The following is a 21,004-nucleotide window of genomic DNA, read 5'->3' as shown; positions in this document are numbered from 1 at the left end:
ATGACACTGAAAAACTTGCCCAGGTAGCAGGGAAACTCCTGAAAACGAAGATGGTCTTTGAATTGAATCTTCTTGGTTATCTATCTGCTATGATTGTGGCATAAAGTATTTTGGTCGAGTTTATTACTTAATGGGGAAGTATGTTTCCTTTCATTTGGCATATTAGTTGTCTATTAATTAATGTTTAGTATATGTTGACTTTAGTTTGTTTCGGTAAATGTCTCCAAATGTGAAATTGTGGACTGTTGTTTCTTGGTTGCTGGGAAATGAACCTTTTTTTAAAAGTTGTTCTCTATGGGGATCATAGCATTTTAAAATAAATGATCAAAAGTGTGCTCAAAACAATAGATTTTTAAGGACTGTCATAAAGAAGGTAGTAGAATAGTAGAAAAGTATAAGTAGGGCATTCCAGAGCTTTGGGGCCCTCTCCTCCAGGTGTCTGATAACTCCACTTATCCACAGTCCCCACCCCCGCTGAAGCCATTAGTTCTCCTCTAACCTCAACTCTGGGCCACAGCCCATCCTTAGTCTGTAGCCTTCTTTGGATTTCTCCTGTTTGACTGGAAACCATCAGTCTGACTCTTGGGCAGAGGGCTTACTTGTGATGTCACACGGTGGAGCTAAAATTGATTGGTGTGTGGGACAATTGGTGTGTGGGTTTTCTCATGCTTTCACAATCTCCCTACTCCCAGCAAATCAGGCAAGTTAAAATTCAGTCACAGAGGCCAAAGTTACTTTATAACTGTTAAATATTTAAGAATACCCTTACTTTGTGAAAGGTGCTAGAGAAATGTGAGATTGGAGAACCATTTTAGACAAGTAAATTCTAAACATAGGAAAATGCTTTGAGGTGAGCAATAAAGAAATGTTGCAAGTTTCATGGCAAGTTCCATCATACTTTAGTGGAGAACTTTCTATTTGAATAGTGATATCCTTTTTTTCCAAATTTGAACCAATCCTCTCAAACTAAGATTGGCACATTAAAAACCATTTCTGACACAATTCCTCACATCCTTTCAAAGCCTGATTAAATTTTCATATTTCACTTCTGCTGAGTTACAATATCTGCCATGAAACTGATTATTTTGACTCACGGTTTTGAACACATCATCATCAATTCTCAGCTCGTCAGAACTGTCTACATATGTAGTTTGCAATACTAAAAATAAATACTACATAGTCCAATACCACATTTCAGTCAGAAAAATGCACAATAATGTACCTTGAAAATTTCAATTTATTGCCTTAGCAACTACACAGCTGACACTCAGAAAACCGTAGATATGTCACAATGCAGTTTCACCATATTAAGTGACCATTGTCAACAAGTATCATTTTAAGCACTTCCAGTAAGAAAAATGAAATTTACATACAGTAGAAAAAGTCACATTCATTTTAGTAGGATCTGATACTGATGCAATAACTAAAAATGTATTATTTGGCATTACTTGAGTTTTCCATCACTTTGTCCAACCTATATAGATATACAGATGTAGAAATACAGAAATACTTAAAGGAATGATTAACTCAGTAAACAAATTTAAGGTTTTTATATCTGTTAGTATCAACCATACCATTCAGCAAACCAATACTTGGGCAGAATGTTAGTGTCAAATTACAATTTATAGTTACTATTTTTTTTAAATGGTATACATGAAACAATATTAGGTGGCACGAATTGATCTTATATTTAACCACATAATATCAGACTCTCAGTTTGGTTAATTATACAATTTTAGCTTGCCAACTTTTCAGAAATAACAACTTCAGTATTTTCATCATATTTTAAACACTAGTATAAAAAGGTTAAATAAAAAGTAATTGGTAAATTCAGGTGAAGATTTTTATAACTGCTTGTTAACCAAACTAGTTATATTTCGCAAAACAATAGATAAAATGAAAATTCAATAATTCCAATTATAAATTAGCTGTTTCTGCAATGCAAAATCTAAGGAGAACAAAAGTTTAGAAGATTTATGGTTACTTGCAATTACTTCCTGAAGATGTAGATTTTTTTTAAACAATTTCAGATTATTGTTTTCAAAATAAATTAAGGTAATTTTTTTTGTCCAAAAGAAATTAATGGAATTTGACACTTTTCAAATTAAGTTTCTAGCTAACCATAGTATAAAGGACTCCTAAGCAAAATGCCACTTCAGTCTTTGGCATCTATGATGGTGAATATTCACAACATGAACAGTTTAACAATAAAGTAAATCAATAATATAAATCTGAATGGCAAAAAAAAGCTGTTGAAATCTTCACAGGAATGCCAAGTTTTAGTTCTGACACTATAGAAATTAACTGGAACAAAACAAATTTAACCTATTAAAGTCTAAGTCAGAGAAGATCAAGTATCAGTTGAAATGTAAAGCAAAATAGTTGTAACCCAGATCACAAGGTTTAAGTGCAAAACCTCATTATGAGGTAAACTTTTCCCAAAATGCAACATTGAAACACAATTCCACACAGTGGCATTTTCAAAATGCTATTTTACCTGCTAACCTTTGGCTGGTGAACAGGATACTTGTGCATATTGAAATACCGAGCCAAGTAACATCCTTTTAAATTTCAATAATATATTCAAATTTTTGCACATCTATGCTACAAAATTTGTTATGCAGAATTGTGCTGTGAAAGATTTGAATAAAAAAAGCTTTTTTTTAGTTTGTCATATAAAAACATCAAACCTACATTTAACCCACACACTTGTCTTATTAACAATTTGTTTAGTGTTTCTTAAACTTAAAATTATATGTTTACAAGAAATTCATACTTTTAAAAATGAGATAAATCCTTGTTTTCATTGGATCAAAAATATAACTTTGATCTATCAGATTTTACCCATGTAGCTGCAATTAGCAAAGCTCCATATAAAGGCATGAGCCTATTTAAATTTGGGCCATAGGGAATCATGGCATTCTTCTTGGTCTATAACTCTGTCACTGAAATTTTTGTTTGAAAAAGGAAACACATAATTCCATTCAATTTGTTCTCAACTGCTGGATTTGATCATTTATAAAATTCATAAATGATTAATGAATGTAAACAAATTTAAACTGAGTGTGATCTGTTAAAACATATTTCAGTATTCAATTAGTTATTGAATTATCTTTGCATTATTTATGAATGGAAGTATTTTAATTTCTTTACATACCAGTGCATTTGTAAAAGCTTGAAGAAATGGGTTTTGAGACTTGTTCAGTTGACAGGAGAAGCAATATCTTACTCTTTTGAAAAACAAACAGCATGTGAACTGCATCTATTATAGTTAGTGTTATTAATATGCTTCACAGTTGTAGAGATCAGTAGTAGCTTGACACTTAGGAACATGCAAACTGAAAAATATACTACACAATTCAAGGTCAATTTGCAGAGAAAATATGTTAGTGATTGTATTTAATAATTATACACTGTTATAAAAATTGCTGATACTAAATATATGTCAGGTTACAAGTGAACCCTTCAGGGGAAGTTATTTTAACTGCATCAATGGAAAATTTACGTAGATTAGTTCGAAATTAAGCCCCAAATGTCTGGGGCAAAACAGAATAAAATTCCATCTTTTAGGATGCTACATACTGCTTAGCCAGTCAACAGTTCAGGGCTAAGACATTCGATAGAAATGTGAAAAATTACTGTTTGATACAGTTATAAAAAAGGGAGACTATTTTTCTTATTACAAACAGTTTTATGAACATTTATTTTGAATGCCATTTAATTTTTTTTATCTCACACTTAGAATTTCTTAGAATAGTGCCCTAAGAAAACATATTCCTTTTATAGCCTTTGGACAATTATATGTCATTCTAAATCTATTTTAAAAGTACCAGCAGTTTATTGCACCTATTTAAATATGTGGAATACCTACTAAAGGACAAGAATATTGAGCAGGTAATGGTCCTGAGTTGCTGGCAGGACCTAAATGCAGTTGAGGAACTATTAGGATTTTGCTAATGGAAAACTTATCAAAAATTAGTACGGAGGCCACACAAATTTGAATTACTACCAGTGGAACCAAGAGGGAAAATTATAACTTTTTTTTTGCCTTCACTGAGTCATTAGAGCATGGAATGTTTTAGTATAAATGGCTTTTATAAAATATATCAATCTTTTAAAGTAAACTGGTTTGAAATGATAAACATAGGGGAATGGAGGGAAAGTGTTGAAGAATGAGTTTTGAGTAAATTGTTTTGGTTGAAAAGGCTGCATATTCACGGACTCCATGCATCAAATAACTTTTTATGGCACCTCATATAGAAAAGGCAAACCAGCTATTCTGAAGTAGATAACTATAATTTGGGTACTTGTCCACTTAGTCATATATGTGGTATGCACAATAAATGTAGCTGATTCTTTGCATGCTGAAAGGGAAAGAGATATCCACAGCTAAAAACTATAATGTGAATTGAAGTTCCCTTGTGTCGTAATGTCATAAGATCAATCTTCTTGAAGTGACAAAAACTTTTTTTAAAAACAAAATATGGTTAGTTAGAAAGAGGATTGCATAAATAAGTTGTAAATTTGAATGTAATCCATTTCAGCACAATTGCAATGATCATTAAAAAAGCCATTACATTCTATATATTTCACTGCCAATTGTTAGCTTAAATGTTCAATCCATAATCCAATCAGGAAAAATAATCACACTTTTTGCTTCATTTCTTTTGACTGGATAAATGCAACTTTTTTTCAGATGAGTACATCTGCTAATAACAGGATAAGATGCATGCGTTTACCTGTCTGTTCAACATGCTAGAAAAGAACACTAATAAGAAAAATCTACTATGCACAGATTTATACAATACACAAATTTCAGGCAACCATCCTCTTCAGTGGCATATAATTACGCTAAGAGGCTCTTGCTTTGTTCCTCAATTTACTTACCACAGCTTTACCACAGATGCTGACTACTCCCCTCACTACAATGATTTTACTTTCTTGAGAGATCATCATCCAAAGATCATAAGGACAAGATGGCATATACTTTTCAAAAATTCCAATGCCAGTTTGTTCAAAAACTGAACATAGTAAGTTGCTTGTCAAGAAAATTTAACATTATCTTCTGTGAAACTAACTGCAAAGTTACAAACAGAAATAATATGAAATATAGCCTAACTATAGGCAGCCATCAGAAATGTAAATTCTTAAAAGAAATTTGTCTTGCCTTTCTTTCAAATTTGTCAAAGCAACAAAATTAGGGGTAAACAACACCTGTTTCAGAATTGATATCCCGTATAAATCAAGTTCCTGGCTGCAAACAAGTTGACAACACGCAACAATGCACTCATGTAAGTGAAATTTAGAAACATAGACAGATTAAATACAGAAAATGCCCATTATGTTTGAAATCATAAATACATTTTTGCTTTGGCAAAAGTTTTCCTAATTTTTGATTCTATTAATCTAATTGTTTAGTAAACATTTTATTGTTTCCCCTGCAGTAATCAATAGAATGGCATGGTCACTTGTAAAACCTTTAAATTTAAAGTACTAGGGTAATTTCCAATTCACAAAGCTGATCAGATGATACTGCAATATCAGGCATTTAATTTGACATTTAGGTAGTCAGCTTCTTTTTGATTTACACTGATGTTGTTGCTTTTGGAGTACATTACCAGGTGGATGGTTTGTTTAAATACCCCTCAAACACTTTCATCTTCTAACAGATATAGAAAGAGTATTCCACTTTGTAAACTTTTCACATTTTCTATGTGCAAACTGTACTGCATATTTTGTATACAATACAAGTTACATAATGCAGCAGAATTATTTTGGCAACACAGCAGCTCTGGTAGCAAATGACTAGAAGTCCTAGGTTAGCTTAAAAGTAAAACTGGTTCATCTATTTCATGGAATGGAATAGAGCTGGCTTGGCTCTCTCCAGAGTCTGAATCATAGGGGGCATCAGGTAGTTCCAAAAAACTGTAAGCTATCTGGTCATCTTCCAATTCTGATCTATCTTGGTGACTGGCATCTGAGTGTTCCTCTTCATCTATGTTATTGAAATCCTGTGGAATAAATAGCATCTCTGGGTAATTTCTGCTGACTAGGTCACTTGTCGTCTGCAGAGAAATTTTTCGAAAAGCTAGGAGATGCATGTGGGAGAACTTCACATATTTGTACCTTTTGAATCCTAAAGATTCAATGGCAGTTTTCCAGCTCTTAATCATATAAGCATGACGGTTTTGATGAGAAGAATCAGGGGTGATAATTAGGAGCAGACCATGGAGTGCAAGAAGTTCATGGGCTTTTTTACAGCAGATCCAACGTTGGTAAGGGGCAGGAAAGTAAGACAGCAAAAGTGAAAAAACAACAACATGAAACAGCTCTCCCGGAAGAGAGTCAATGGGATTTTTTAGCTGCCTGAGAAAAGCATTTATTGCATCTTGAGCAAGCTGGAGGGGCTGTTGCAGCTGAAGATTGAGGAAGTCACATTTGTATACGCTCTGAAAAACAAAAACAAAGATTATTAATTACAAGATTATTTCTTCACAGCCTAGCTATTGTGCATAAAATCTTGGGAAGGCATGTCACAAAAATATGTAACTGTCAGGTAATGAAATACAGTGTGCAATATATATATTATGTTAACATTTAGTAATAGTCTTACTGAATGGAGAAATTCAGGTCAGATGTTCATTTTGATGGACAATCTCTCTGCTATGATGAAAATGCCAGAAGAAGTTGGAAACCCCAAGCCCCACCACAAATACATCATCTCCCATTTTTGTGGGAATGGTCGGTTGTTCACACGTTCCCAAAGGCATTTAAATGTTCAGCTACCTCCAATGAAATGGGATTTTTGAGTCCCTGGAGTGTGGAACCCTGAGAATCGGGATTAGACTACGTAAAAGCAGGTCTGTTCGCAGTGCATTTCTTTTGGAAAGTTAAGGTACTGGAGCAATTTTGAGGGAGGTAAGCTGCCCTTGAGGGGGGTAAGACATTAACTTGGATTGTGAAAAATAGCATGATTGCATAGAAAGTGTATTTTTAAAATTAATTTATTGGATGTGCTGGTACATAATTCAATATCAGTTCCATCTCTTGTTGGGGATGGTCACTGCCTGGCATTTTTGTGCCGCAAATGTTATTTGCTACATATCCACCTCAGGCAGTGTTGTTGTCCAAGACTTGCTGAGGAGTACTTCATCAGCATACATTCCTACTTAAAAAAAACTGTTGATATGATGTTGGCCTATTTCAAATCCCTAGTTGCCTAAGTCTCCCCAAAAGGTTCAGGTGGGCACACGATTTGCTGAGTTGACATAGAGGCTATAATGAACCGTCGGGTTGACTGGAAGGATAGCAGTATGAAAGATCACGGAGGGAATGTGTATAGATGGGTATGGGTAGGGTTGGCAGCATAATGGCTCAGCACAGCTGCCTCATAATACCGGGTTCGAATCCAGCCTCTGGTGATGGTCTGTGTGGAGCTTGCACATTGTCCACGTCTGTACGGGTTTCCTCTGGGTGCTCCACCCACAATTCAAAGACGTGCAGGTTAGGTGAATTGGCTTGAGTGTTCCAGGATGTGTAGGTTAGATCCATTAGTCAGGGGTAAATATAGAGTAATAGGGTAGGGGAATGGGTCTGGGTGGATTACTCTTTGGAGTGGACCTGATGGGCCAAATGGCCTGTTTCCACACTGTAGGGATTCTATAATTCTATGTACTTTCTAGGTGAAGGTAGGTGGAGGGTATTTGGTGGCATGGTGGGATGAGAGCAGTGAGGGAAGGAGGCAATGGACGAAGGAAGGACATTTTATATTTTAGTCTTTATACTTTGAACAAATTGCAGGCGAACCTTGGAAGGCTTTTTGCCGAACCTGCTTTGGGAATTGGCAGCCTCCTTCGCTCTTCAAGGATCATTTGGTCCAACTCCCAAATCAACCTGCCACCTTGGGCTGAAAATACAAAGTGCAGGCTGTAATTTTTAAAGGTGGGCTTTACCTGCCCCTCTGCTCCCAATCCAGGTGGTCACAAAATCAAGACCATGGTGCCAGATCATGTATGGAAAAAGGCCATAAAGAATTATTAATGTGAATAAATGCTATTTGCAAGAATGAGCTTCTCTTGAATTTTTGTTAATGAATAGGTAATATTGAAGAATCTGAAATATCTTCTTTGGTGTTCCATTTTAATCATTTAATACATGTGCCACTCAAGCCTCAGTCTAGGTTGACAAATGAGAGCGTGGTTGAGGATAGAGACCTGACATATTTTTATGATAAATATATGATTTCTTATCACACTTTCTTATGATCAGTAGTGATTTCAAATGGACGGAATTATTAGATTTCAAGAAAGTAGCAATATTAGTTTTCTCTTTGTCTACCTTCTGTTACGGTCATATCTGTAGGTCAATCCATTTGTATAAAAAATTGCCCTCATCATTTCAATGCAGTCTGTGCGTATAATATGGGAAGAAATCCGTAAAAACAACAGAGCATGAACTTGCTGGATTATATACATGTAAAGCAAAACACATTGTCCAAGATATCAGCCAATTCAGTCACTTCAAGACTCATGGCAGAATCTTCTGATCCTGAGCAGAGATTAGATTAGATTAGATCATCCCCAAATTGAGTGAAAGCCAACAATAATTAAGACTTGATGGCAAACAATTTTAGAACAAAGTTCTTTTTTAATCTTACTTGCCAGTATACGTAAATCTTAGCATATTGCAACTTGTGTATATGCAACTCTTAGATTATGCTTCAGACAGCCATATTTAGGATGTTTAAAATAGTTGTAAAACAGGTTTTGCATTATTACAAATATTTTAAGAATGATGAATTTAGTACCTACAAATATAAAACTTCGATCAAATTTGGAATGTGTTTAAAAGTTTAAAATTAGTCTACATTAATGTTTTTACCTTCTTTCGCACTTATGAACTGTAAGCTATGTAATTCCTCGTGGTTACTTACTGCTCACCTGGATGAGCAGGTGCAGGTTGCTTTGCCAACCGACTTCGATCTACTGCTTCTGATTGCTGTTCAAATTTGTGTGGTCGTCCTCTCTTTAAATGCTTCCTAACTCACTAATACACAGCCCACAATCCCTCCCCATTCTGTGCTGGTGGAACCTATGCAAGGAGGGCAGTTTACTCTTTAGCTGGATTGAGTTTAATATTCTATTTACTAGCACCTTCGTAAGTCAGAGTGATGATCAGGGAATTCTCTGGAATTTTTTTATTTGTTCATGAGATGCAAATGTCACTGGCTAGACCAGCATTTATGGCCACTTCCTAGTTGCCCTAAAGAAGCGAGCTGCTTTTCTGATCTACTGAAATCCTTCCACAATGCTGTACGGAAGGGAGTTTGAGCATTTTGACCCAGCAATAGTGAAAGAATGGCAATACATAAAAAGATAGCTGTTTTGGGAAGTAGAACAGCTGTAAATGAAAGTGCAAAGCAACAGAAATAAAATTCTCAAATGTCAAAATAGTGTTTTAAAAAAATAATGGCACTCTACTTGAATCCACATAGCATTCTCAACAAGATAGTACTAATAAATGTAAAAAGGTATGATTTAATTCCTATTATGGAGGTATGGCTGCAGGATGACTATGACGAGGAAGTGAGTATTAAAGGATATTCAACATTTAGGAGGGACAAGCAAAGAGAAAATGAGGTGGGGTAGTTCTAGTAGTAAAAGATAAAATCCTTGATCAGAAGAACAGGATGTAGAATTCATTTGGGAGGAACTAAAACATTAATGGCAGAAAATATGGTAGGAGTGGTAATATATAGCTGCCATGTATCAGCAAATTACAGTTGCATATAGCAAGGGAAATATAGTGAGGACTGCAGATACTGGAGATCAGAGTCCAAAAGTGAGATGCTGGAAAGCACAGCTGATCAGGCAGCATCCAAGGAGCATGAAGAGTTTATGCTCGAAACATCGATTCCTCTGCTCAAATGCTGTCTGACTGGCTGTGCTTTTCCAGCACCACACTTTTCGACTCTGATATATAGACTGGTTAAATCTGACAGCACCAATACTGAGAAGGCAGAATTTTTGGAATGTGTCTGATACTGTTTTCTACAGCATATGTTGAAGAACTGACTAGTGTGCAAACTATCTTTGATCGATTATGTAATGAGAAAGGGCTAATTAGGAATTTCATGAAAGAATCTTTAGGGAATATTATGGTTGAATTTTTAATTAAGTTGGAAAGAGATGTAACTAAGGTCTTAAATCTAAACAAAGCCAATTATGAAGATATGTGGAGGAAATTGGCTGTGATGAGATTGAAAGAATATATCAATTGGTTTGAGGCCAGCATTTATTGCCCATTCCTAATTGCATTAAGACGGCATTAAGAGTCAACCACATTACTGTGGGTCTGGATTCATATGTAGGCCATATCAGGGCAGGATGGCAGTTTCCTTCCCTCAAAGACATTAGTGAACCAGATGAGTTTTGTCTGACAATTGACAATGGATTCATGGTCATCATGTGACGCCCAAGTGCAGATTATTATTGAATTCAAATTCCACTTGAGTACAGGAGCAAATAAATTTTGCTTCAATTGTATATACAGCGCTGGTCCATTTCTAAAAGAAGACATTCTTGCCATTGAAACAGTGGAGGTTCATAAGACTGAATCCTATTCGGGGGAGACTAATTGAGGAGAATTTTTTGGAATTTATTTGTTCATGGAATGTGGCATGGCTTGCGAGTATTGCTTTAAAAGTGATTTCAGGGATGTGGGCGACACTGGTTGGACCAGCATTTCCTGCCAATACTTAAGATGAGCTGCCTTCTTGAACTGCTGCACTCCATTTGGTATAGATACTACCACAATGTCAACATGTGTCCAGAAATCCCAGAATTTCTTCATATTACCCAATGAACACACACTGAAGTCAATACGGTGAAATTCCATTAATTTGCCTGTGTTTTTCTTGCAGTTTCTGTTCTAATGGCAACAGCACAATGCATTAATAATTTAATACACATTGCAGAGATTACATCCAATATATTATCAGGAAATTATTTTCTTGTGAACAAAGATATCGAGGATCCACACCATCAAGATAAAGCATAGAGATAACGCAGTTGTGAAATGATAAACCAAGAGTGCATTGTACAATTTGTCAAAAGGTGCCAAGTGATATGATACTTTAAATATATACAGTGAAACATCAGATTTTATTTGACATGATATCCCAAACTACTGTGAAATGAAAATGCAAATAAGAAAAATAATGTGCTCAAGTTTAGGACTGAAGAATGTTACTATTCAAAACTTTCCAAACTAAAAACACTTGGAGCTAGCTTTTACCCTTGAGGATGATGTAGCTTCAGCCTGAAAATACCAAAATAAATTGGTAATCATAAATGTAAAGAGTAGACTAAGAGGAGAAAATCCCATAGCATATTTGATAAAAATTCAGTAAAATGGAAATAGCCATTTGAATGGAGTATGTTTACTCCTGTTTGATTATCTGATGGCTCTAGGACACTGAAATTTTTGTTTGTGGACCACAATTCAAAGAAATTAGCTGCTTCAGTATCACTCTTCCCTATTCCCTCCAAGTTCATCTCCTTTACCATCCCAGTTCTAATACTAAATATGACCATGTCAACAAAGACAGGAAACATTTACTTCATTCTTATTTTCTTCAGTATCATGTTGTGAAATATTTTTGACTATTTATCTTGATGCTTCAGTCTCAAATTATGTGTTGGTTATGTCGTAAAGCTCTATTCATGTTTACGTGTTACCCAAAGTCTTCTGCATTACTGTTTACATGCTGCCAGAGAAACAAAACCAGATTCTTAATCTATTTACACGTCAGTTTAAACTTAGTTAACTTTAAAATACCAAATTTGGTAACAGTCAAGGAATGTTTTAGTGGTAAGCTGAAGAAATGTCTCCCTCATTTCCATTTTAAATTGACCCCCACTAATTCTAAGGCTGTGCCCAAGGGTCCTAGTATTCCCACCTGATGGAAACAAATTCCCAGCGTCCACTCTTTCTTAGCTATGCATTATCTTGTAAGTTTCTATTAGATCTCCCCTCAACCTTCTAAACTTTAATGAATACAATCCTAGGATCCTCAGCTGTTCATCGTATGTTAGGCCTACCATTCCAGGGATCATCCATGTGGATCTCCGCTGGACACGTCCAGTGCCAATGTCTTTTCTGGAGGTGTGGGGCCCAAAATTGGACACAATATTCTAAATGGGGCCTAACCAGAGCTTTATAAAGTCTCAGTAGCACATCGCTGTTTTTACATTCCAACCCTCTTGAGATAAATGACAAAATTACATTTGTTTTCTTAATCACGGACTCAACCTGCAAGTCAACCTTTACAGAATCCTGGACTAGCACTCCTAGATCCCTTTGTACTTTGGCTTTAGTGATTTTCTCACCGTTTAGAAAATAGTCTGTCCCCATATTCATTTTTCCAAAGTGCAAGACCTCGCATTTGCTCACATTGAATTTCATCAGCCATTTCTTGGACCATTCTCCTAAACTATAAATCTTTCTGCAATCTCCTCCTCCTCCTCAGAACTACCTGCCTGTCTGCCTAATTTCATATCATCAGCAAACTTCACCAGAATGCTGCCAGTCCCTGCATTCAGATCATTAATATATAGTGAACAGCTGCAGCCCCAACAATGAACCCTGCGGGACACCACTTGTCAGTAGCTGCCATTCCGAAAAAGAACCTTTTATCCCAACTCTCTGCCTTCTGTCAGACAGCCAATCCTCAATCCATGCAGTAGCTCACCTCGAACACCATGGGCCCTCACCTTACTCAGCAGCCTCCCGTGAGGCACCTTATCAAAGGCCTTTTGGAAGTCTAGGATTTCCCTGGTCTAACTTACATGTTACCTCTTCAAAGAATTGTAACAGGTTTGTTAGGTACGACCTCCCCTTACTAAATCCACGCCGACTTGATCTAATTCGACCCTGCACTTCCAAGAGTTTAGAAATCTCATCCTTAGCGATGGATTCTAGAATTTTACCTACAACCGAGGTTAGGCTAATCGGCCTATAATTTTCCATCTTTTGTCTTGATCCTTTCTTGAACAAGGGGGTTTCAATAGTGATTTTCCAATCTGGGCTTTCCCTGACTCCAGTGATTTTTGAAAGATTACAACCAACACCTCCGCTATTTCTTCAGCCACCTCCCTCAGAACTCTAGGATGTTGCCCATCGGAGCCAGGAGATTTATCAATTTTTAGACCTTTTAGCTTTTCTAGCACTTTCCCCTTTGTAATGACTATCATACTCAACTCTGCCCCTTCACTCTTCTTAATTGTTGGGATATTACTCATGTCTTCCACTATGAAGACTGACACAAAGTATTTATTAAGTTCATCAACTATTTCCTTATCTCACATTACTAGCCTTCCTGCATCAGTTTGGAGCGGCTCAGTTTCTACTTTTGCCTCTTATTTGTTTCTTATGTATTGAAAGAAACTTTTACTATCATTTCTAATATTACTGGCCAGCTGACCCTCATATTTGATCTTCTCTTTTCTTAATTCTCTCTTTGTTATCCTCTGTTTGTTTTTGTAGTCTTCCCAATCTTTTGATTTCTTAGTGCTCTTAGCCACTTTATAGGGTCTCTCTTTTTCTATGAAACATTTCCTGATTTCCTTTGTCAGCCATGGCTGTCTAATCTCCAACAACTCCCCATCAACACCATCCCAAGATAATCTTTCTTTTCTTTCGGATGAATCTCTGTACTGTGTCCTCAATTGCACCCAGAAACTTCTTCCATTGTTGCTGTGCTGTCTTCCTCACTAGGCTCTCTGTTTCCAGTCAATTTTCATCGGTTCCTCTCTCAGGCCCCTGTAATTACTATTGTACCAATGTCCCATGAAATGGAATCTCTCTTTGCCTAACCAATCTCTTAGCCACATGTTTACTTCCCTAATTTTCTTATCGCTATGCCAATCAGCATGTGGCTCGGGCAGTAATTCAGAAATTATGACCCTCGACCTGTTCTTCAATTTCCTTTCTAGTGCTCATTACTCCCCAAACAGGTCCTCCTTCCTAGCCTTGCCTTTGTTGTTTGTGTCAACATGGACCACAACAACTGAATCCTCTCCCTCCCACTCCAATATCCTTTCAAGCCAGTCGGAGATGTCCTGCACCTTGGGACTGGGCAGACAACACACCATGCGGGACTCCTGATCCGGCTCACAAAGGGTACTATCTTTCCCCCTAATTATACAATCCCCTATAACAGCTACTTGTGTTATGGCACCTCCTCTTGAATGGCCATCTGCTCCATGGTGCCATGGTCAGTTGGTTCTTCCTGTCCACAGCCCTTTTCCTCATCCATACAGGGAGCAAAAATCTCATACCTATCGGACAAGGTCAAGGATTGAGGCTCCTCCACTCCTGAACTCAAAATCCCCCTACCGGCCTTACTTACAGTCACACCCTGTTGTTCCTGATCACTAACTGAATTTGAATTACTTAATCTACCGGGTGTGACTGCCTCCTGAAACAAAGTGTCCGGGTAATTCTCCCCCTCCCGAATTTGCTGCAGAGTTTGAAGCTCAGATTCCAGATCTTGTTACATCCCTCCAATCAGAGAACACATTGCTTATACCTAAATCCTGTCTCTTACCTCCGAACCAATTACTAGTCTGTGTAATAAAATTACATCTAATTCTGAGAGATGTAGCTTTGTTATTAATATCTTGTGTAAAATCCTATCAAAGGCCCCCTGCAAATTCATACAGGCAATACCCATTGACATCCCACAATCCACCATGCAAGTATCACCTTATAAATTTAACTAGTTTAGGCAACCTTAGCCTATCAAACACAAATCCATGCTGATCCTCTTTGATCATCTCATACTTATCCAAGTGGTCAATCACGGTGAGGATAAAGTGAAACAACCTCTTCAAAATTAAAATTAAACTGACAGGCCTCTTACCCGATTTTTTTTCCCCTTCGTTTTAAACAATTGTAGTGAAATTTGCAAATTTCCAATCCAAAGACAATTTCTGAATCAGGATAAAACTGGAAAATTCCAGTTATACTTGTGCAATTTTCCTACCTGTTTCTTTAAATATTCTGAGTTGCAAATTATCAGATTCTGGAGATTATTTTACAACATCATTGCTCTTCTTATCTTAAATCTATCAAGATCATTGTCTTAATATATGTTTAAGTTTCCTTCTATTGCTGGTATTTTGTTCTGTATCTTCACTACGCAAACAAGGTACTCTTTAATAAGTCTGCCATTTACTTCTATTACTACATATTGCATGCATGAGTCTTTAATGAGTCCAAATTTCCTTTTCTCATTTGTTCTTCATTTTTTAAAAAAAACTTTTTCCTTTAGCTTAGCCTTCCCTTTCAAGCTTTCTCATTCCTTTCTTTTGTCTGGCATTATTTTTTATATATACCTGTAGTTGTTGCTTTCCCCAAGTCTTGCCTTTTATGTTTAACATAGTATTTGTCTCTTGTTATGGTTACTTACCATACCAACATGATTATTTTAATACTTCCAATTAGTTGTTGTGAAGTAAATGCACAAATACAAGAGTAAGCTAGCAGATAACATACAAACTGATTATAAAAGCTTCTATATCTTTGTGAAGAAAAAAACTAGTGAAGATAAACATCGGTCCAAGATGATCAGAAACTGCGAAGTTATATTAGAGAACAACGGGATGGCAGACTAACTAAACCTATATTTTGGTTCTGTCTTCACAGAGGACGACACAAAATACAGAGGAACACATAGTCTAGTGTGAGAGAGATGAATTTAAGGACATCAGTATTAGTAGGAAATGATATTGGGGAAATTGATGGGATTAAAGGCCAATAAATCCCAAGGACTCAATAACGTACATCCCAGAATATTTAAAGAAGTGACTCTAGAAATGGTGGATATGTTGGCGATCATCTTGCAAGACACTGGAACTGTTCCTATGGATTAGAAGATAGCTAATGTAACCCCATTATTTAAAAAGGGAGGTAGAGAGAAAACAGGGAATTATAGATGAGTTAGTTTGACTACTGGGTAATTGGGAAAATGCTAGAGTTCATTATAAAAGATTTAATAGCAAAGCACTTGGAAAATAGTCACAGGATAGGACAGGGTCAGCATGGATATATGAAAGGGAAAACATGCTAGACAAATGTATTGGAACTTTTTGAGGATGTAACTAGTGGAGTTGATAAACGGAAACCAGCAGATGTGGTTTTAGAAGGCATTTGCTAAGATCCCACAAAAGAAATTAGCATATAAAATTAAAATGTGTGGGAGCAGTATAGGTTCATGGATAGAAAACTGATTGACAGAGAGGGAAAGATAGAATAGAAATAGAGGTTATTTTCCGAGTGGCAGCCTGTGACCAATGGGATACCACATGGATCAATGCTTGGACCCTAGATATTCACAATATATATTAATGATTTAGATATGGGAACTAAATGTAATACACTATCTCCAAGTTTGCAGACATTGCAAAGCTGGGTGGGAAAGTGAAATGTGAGGAAGATCCACCGATGCTTTACAAACATTACACCAAATGGAAGATTGCAAAACCAGGATGTCAAACTTCTGTCTTTACCTAAGAGGAGGATCTGACCCAGAAGAAAGCATTTGTAATGGTCAATGCCCAGCTATAAGCACGTTTCAAAGCTATGCTGCTTTCTGACTTTGACTATCGACATGGCTGGATTCAACAAAAAAAAATCTGCAAAAGCATGATCCTGCTAGAATGCACATTTGACATCATCAGCATAAAGGGTTGACGAACTTGAAACTCAAATTATATCCAGCAGAAATTATATATTTTAAAATCTTTTAACCCTACTTTAAAAAAAAAAGACATTGCACTTGTAGACAGCTCTGCTCGCAAAGCTGACTGAATTCCTGGACTGAATTGATTCCCACAATCCTTTCCACAAATTGTACCCATTTAAAGATCTTCATGAAGGCTCTTAGACAGAAACAGCATCTTCTTAATAGTTTTTGATGATAATCAACTACAAAATAGTTACTATCTAAAATTACTTAAAATTAAAATCTTAAACTACTAAATAGGTCACCAAAGTTGAATAAGAATATTTTCAGTTGTTTAAAATGTGGCTCAACATGTGGTGGACAAGATTAAAAATGCAGATTTATTGTATTAATAAAATTGCAAAAGATTGCCACTTTTAAAAATAAAGGAAAAATTTGAAATGCAGAAACTGTTATGTAACACTGCTCTATTATGCTCATTGTGTTTGGTCATAGAGATATGAGTTTGAATGGAAACTTGGGCAAAAAAAAAGCTTGAGAAAATTCACAATTATGAGTGCAATTTGATTACAACCAAAACGATAATTCTTTGGATTATAGACTTTACCTTTGCATCTGAACTTCATTCAAAACCACTGCTCACTGCCCTAGCATGCCATTTGGATTATTGTGCATTGATTAATTAGTATAATTTGCCACTACACTCAATGTGCACTCATCTAATTTGAACCTCTTGGATAATATCCTTTCTTCCCTGTGATTCCTAAAGTTATAAACAAGAATAATTACAACTCTAATCTCTGTGGAACTTCATGGTCAGCACTTCCATTGTGAAAATTATCTTCACACCATCAGTCTTTGCTGTGTACCTTTCAGTTTATAAATTTAACTTAAAGCTTTACCACTATCCTTTGAGCACTCTTATTGTGACTTAGGTTATTTGGGGCACGGTCAAATAGCTTTCTGAAATCCTCTGAACAGTTAATGAGCATGCACTGTCTTATCCTTATCAATCACATTTGCAGTTCCTTCAGAAAACTAGTTGATCAAAATCATAGAGTCATAGTGATATACAGCATGGAAACAGACCCTTATGTCCAACTTGTCCATGCCGACCAGACATCCCAACCTAACCTTGTCCCATTTGCCAGCACTTTACCCATATCCCTCTAAACCCTTTCTATTCAGATACCCAGATGCTTTTTAAATGTTGCAATTGTACCAACTTCCACCACTTCCTCTGGCAGCTCTTTCTATACACGTTCCACCATCTGTGTGAAAAGTTGTCCCTTTTATATTTTTCCCTTCTCACCCTAAACCTATGCCCTCTAGTTCTGGACTCCCTGACCCCAGGGAAAAGACTTGTCTATTTATCCTATCCGTGCCCCTCATGATTTTATAAACCTCTAAGGTCACCCCTTAGCCTCCGACGCTCCAGGGAAAACAGTCTCAGCCTATTCAGCCTCTCCCTATAGCTCAAATCCTCCAAGCCTTGCAACATCCTTGTAAATCAATTCCTATTTTCTAAACATCTATGCTATGCTCCAGTCTTCCAAACAATTGCTTATGTCTAATCTATGTTCATTTCTAAAGTACTATGTATATGTATATTTATATAACGTACCTCCACTGCAGGTACAATGTCAATGCCAACAGCTAGGAATTCATCAAACTTCAAAAATGGATTAAAGCAGCTTCCAACATCCAGTAATCTGATCTTTCCTGAAAAACATACCAAACTGGAAAAGAAAATGGTTACAGTCAAATGATTAAAGCCAATAAGACTGAACATCATAATGTTAGGATACATCAAGTCACATAGACATACTGAATGGGTTGACACAAAGAAAGTACAAAGTTAAGTATAAAATATTTTATAAACAGATTTTAAATAAATTTTCCTTGTCCATCAAAGTAAAATTCACAGTGAATTGGAGCTCTACATTTGCTAAAAAGCCTCAGTTTTCAAAGAAGTACATTATTCTGTGTGCAAAGCTAGACAGTATCAGATGGTTAATTAAAACAAAACAGAAAATGCTGGAATTACTCAGCAGGTCGGGCAGCATCTATGAAGAGACAAACTAAGTTAATAGGTGGAATGTTCCATTTTGGATCTTAATTATGGCACTGAGCATATTAAGTATTGTCACTTGCATGATATCATGGTTTTCAATTTATTATTTATACACGTGAGTGGAGTAGTGAATCTCATGGGACTGGCACACAGAGCATTCTCATTTGCAGTGGGACCTTCTGGATTTGAAGGTCTGAGCACCATACATAAAGGTTTCCTAGACAGCATTTTGCTTGGTGTAAGCCTGCAGTTGATTGCCCTGTGTCCTGGAGATAAAACATAGAACACAGAACTATACAGCACAGAAATGGGCCCTTCAGCTCTCAATTTTGTGCTGAACATGACACCAAATTAAACCAATTCCTTCTGTTTGCCATTGGCCCATATCCCTCCATTGCTTGCATATTGATGTGCTTATCTAAAAGTCTCTTAAATGCCCCTAATGTTTCTGCCTCCACCACCACACCTGGCAGGACATTCCACACTCCTACCACACACAGTGTAAAAACCTTGCCCCTTACATCTCCTTTGAACTTCCCCCCCTCTCACCTTAAATGCATGAAGCCTGGTGTTAGACATTTCAACTTGGGAAAAAAAGATTCTGACTATGAACATAGAATCATAGAATCCCTACAGTGTGAAAGCAGGTCATTCAGCCCATCGAGTCCATCGTGAAGAGCAGCCCACTCCCTGCGCCCCCACGACCCTGCATTTTCCACGGTTAATCCACATAGTTTGCAGGGATGTGCAGGCTATGTGGCAATTTACCATGGCCAATCTACCTAACCTGCACATTTTTTGGACTGTGGGAGGAAACTGAAGCATCCAGAGAAAACCCAAGCAGACATGGGGAGAATGTGCAAACTCCACACAGACAGCAGCCCGAGGCTGAAATTGAACCTTGATCCCTGGTGCAGTTCGGCAGCAGCTTCCTAATCACTTACTGTAGTGTGCTCAGGATGTGTATATATACTCAAAAAGCTCAAGCACTGAACACAAAACAATGTATTTGGAAAGGCAAAGATTGATTTGAGATAAAAATGTATTGCTGGAGAAGCGCAGCAGGTCAGGCAGTATCAAAGGAGAAGGAGAATCGACGTTTCGGGCATAAGCCCTTCTTCAGGAATGAGGAGGGTGTGCCAAGCAGGCTAAGATAAAAGGTAGGGAGGAGGAACTTGGGGGAGGGGTGTTGGGAATGCGATAGATGGAAGGAGGTTAAGGTGAGGGTGATAGGCCGGAGAGGGGGTGGGGGGGGGGAAAGAGGTTGGGAAGAAGATTGCAGGCTGGAGAAGGGGTGGGGGGAGGGGAAAATGAGGAAGCTGGAGAAATCCGCATTCATCCCCTGTGGCTGGAGGGTTCCTAGGCGGAAGATGAGTCGCTCTTCCTCCAGGCGTCGTGTTGCAATGGTCTGGCGATGGAGGAGGCCAAGGACCTGCATGTCCTTGGCGCAGTGGGAGGGGGAGTTGAACTTTTCAGCCACGGGGCGGTTGGGTTGGTTGGTGCGGGTGTCCCAGAGGTGTTCTCTGAAACGTTCCGCAAGTAGGCGGCCTGTCTCCCCAATGTAAAGGAGGCCACATCGGGTGCAGCGGATGCAGTAAATGATGTGTGTGGAGGTGCAGGTGAATTTCTGATGGATATTGAAGGATCCCTTGGGGCCTTGGAGGGAAGTGAGGGGGGAGGTGTGGGCGCAAGTTTTGCATTTTTTGCGGTTGCAGGGGAAGGTGTCGGGAGTGGAGGTTGGGTTGGTGGGGGGTGTGGATCTGACAAGGGAGTCGTGGAGGGAGTGGTCTTTCCGGAACGCTGATAGGGGTGGGGAGGGAAATATATCCTTGGTGGTGGGGTCCGTTTGGAGGTGGTGGAAATGACGAAGGATGATCCGATGTATCTGGAGGTTGGTGGGGTGCAAGTTGAGGACCAGTGGGGTTCTGTCCGTGGCGATTGGAGGGGCAGGGTTCAAGGGCGGAGGAGCGGGAAGTGGAGGAGATGCGGTGGAGAGCATCGTCGACCACGTCTGGGAGGAAATTGCGGTCTTTGAAGGAGGCCATCTGGGTTGTTCGGTATTGGAAGTGGTCCTCCTGGGAGCAGATGCGGCAAAGGCGAAGGAATTGGGAATATGGGATGGCGTTTTTACAGGGGGCAGGGTGGGAAGAGGTGTAATCTAGGTAGCTGTGGGAGTCGGTCAG

At 37.8% G+C, this 21,004-nt stretch overlaps 1 protein-coding gene across 1 annotated transcript in view; it reads right to left on the bottom strand.

Moving 5' to 3' along the window:
- Nucleotides 1-1,219: 1,219 nt before the first annotated feature.
- samtor (S-adenosylmethionine sensor upstream of mTORC1) overlaps nucleotides 1,220-21,004 on the bottom strand; it is a 122,483-nt gene continuing 102,698 nt past the window's right edge. The window contains exons 4-5 of the mRNA XM_087997223.1: nucleotides 18,372-18,486; nucleotides 1,220-6,449 (exon numbers count right to left, since the gene is read on the bottom strand). Of these exons, the coding sequence (XP_087853349.1) occupies nucleotides 5,820-6,449; nucleotides 18,372-18,486 (745 nt within the window). The 3' untranslated portion in view covers nucleotides 1,220-5,819. The remainder of the gene's footprint in view (nucleotides 6,450-18,371; nucleotides 18,487-21,004) is intronic.

This window comes from Chiloscyllium plagiosum, unplaced genomic scaffold, assembly GCF_037043375.1.
Source record: "Chiloscyllium plagiosum isolate Xiang-an unplaced genomic scaffold, Cpla_swu_hap1 HiC_scaffold_19, whole genome shotgun sequence".
Lineage (NCBI taxonomy): Eukaryota > Metazoa > Chordata > Chondrichthyes > Orectolobiformes > Hemiscylliidae > Chiloscyllium > Chiloscyllium plagiosum.
Note: the sequence above shows the minus strand (reverse complement) of the source record. Positions and strands in the feature narration are given on the sequence as shown.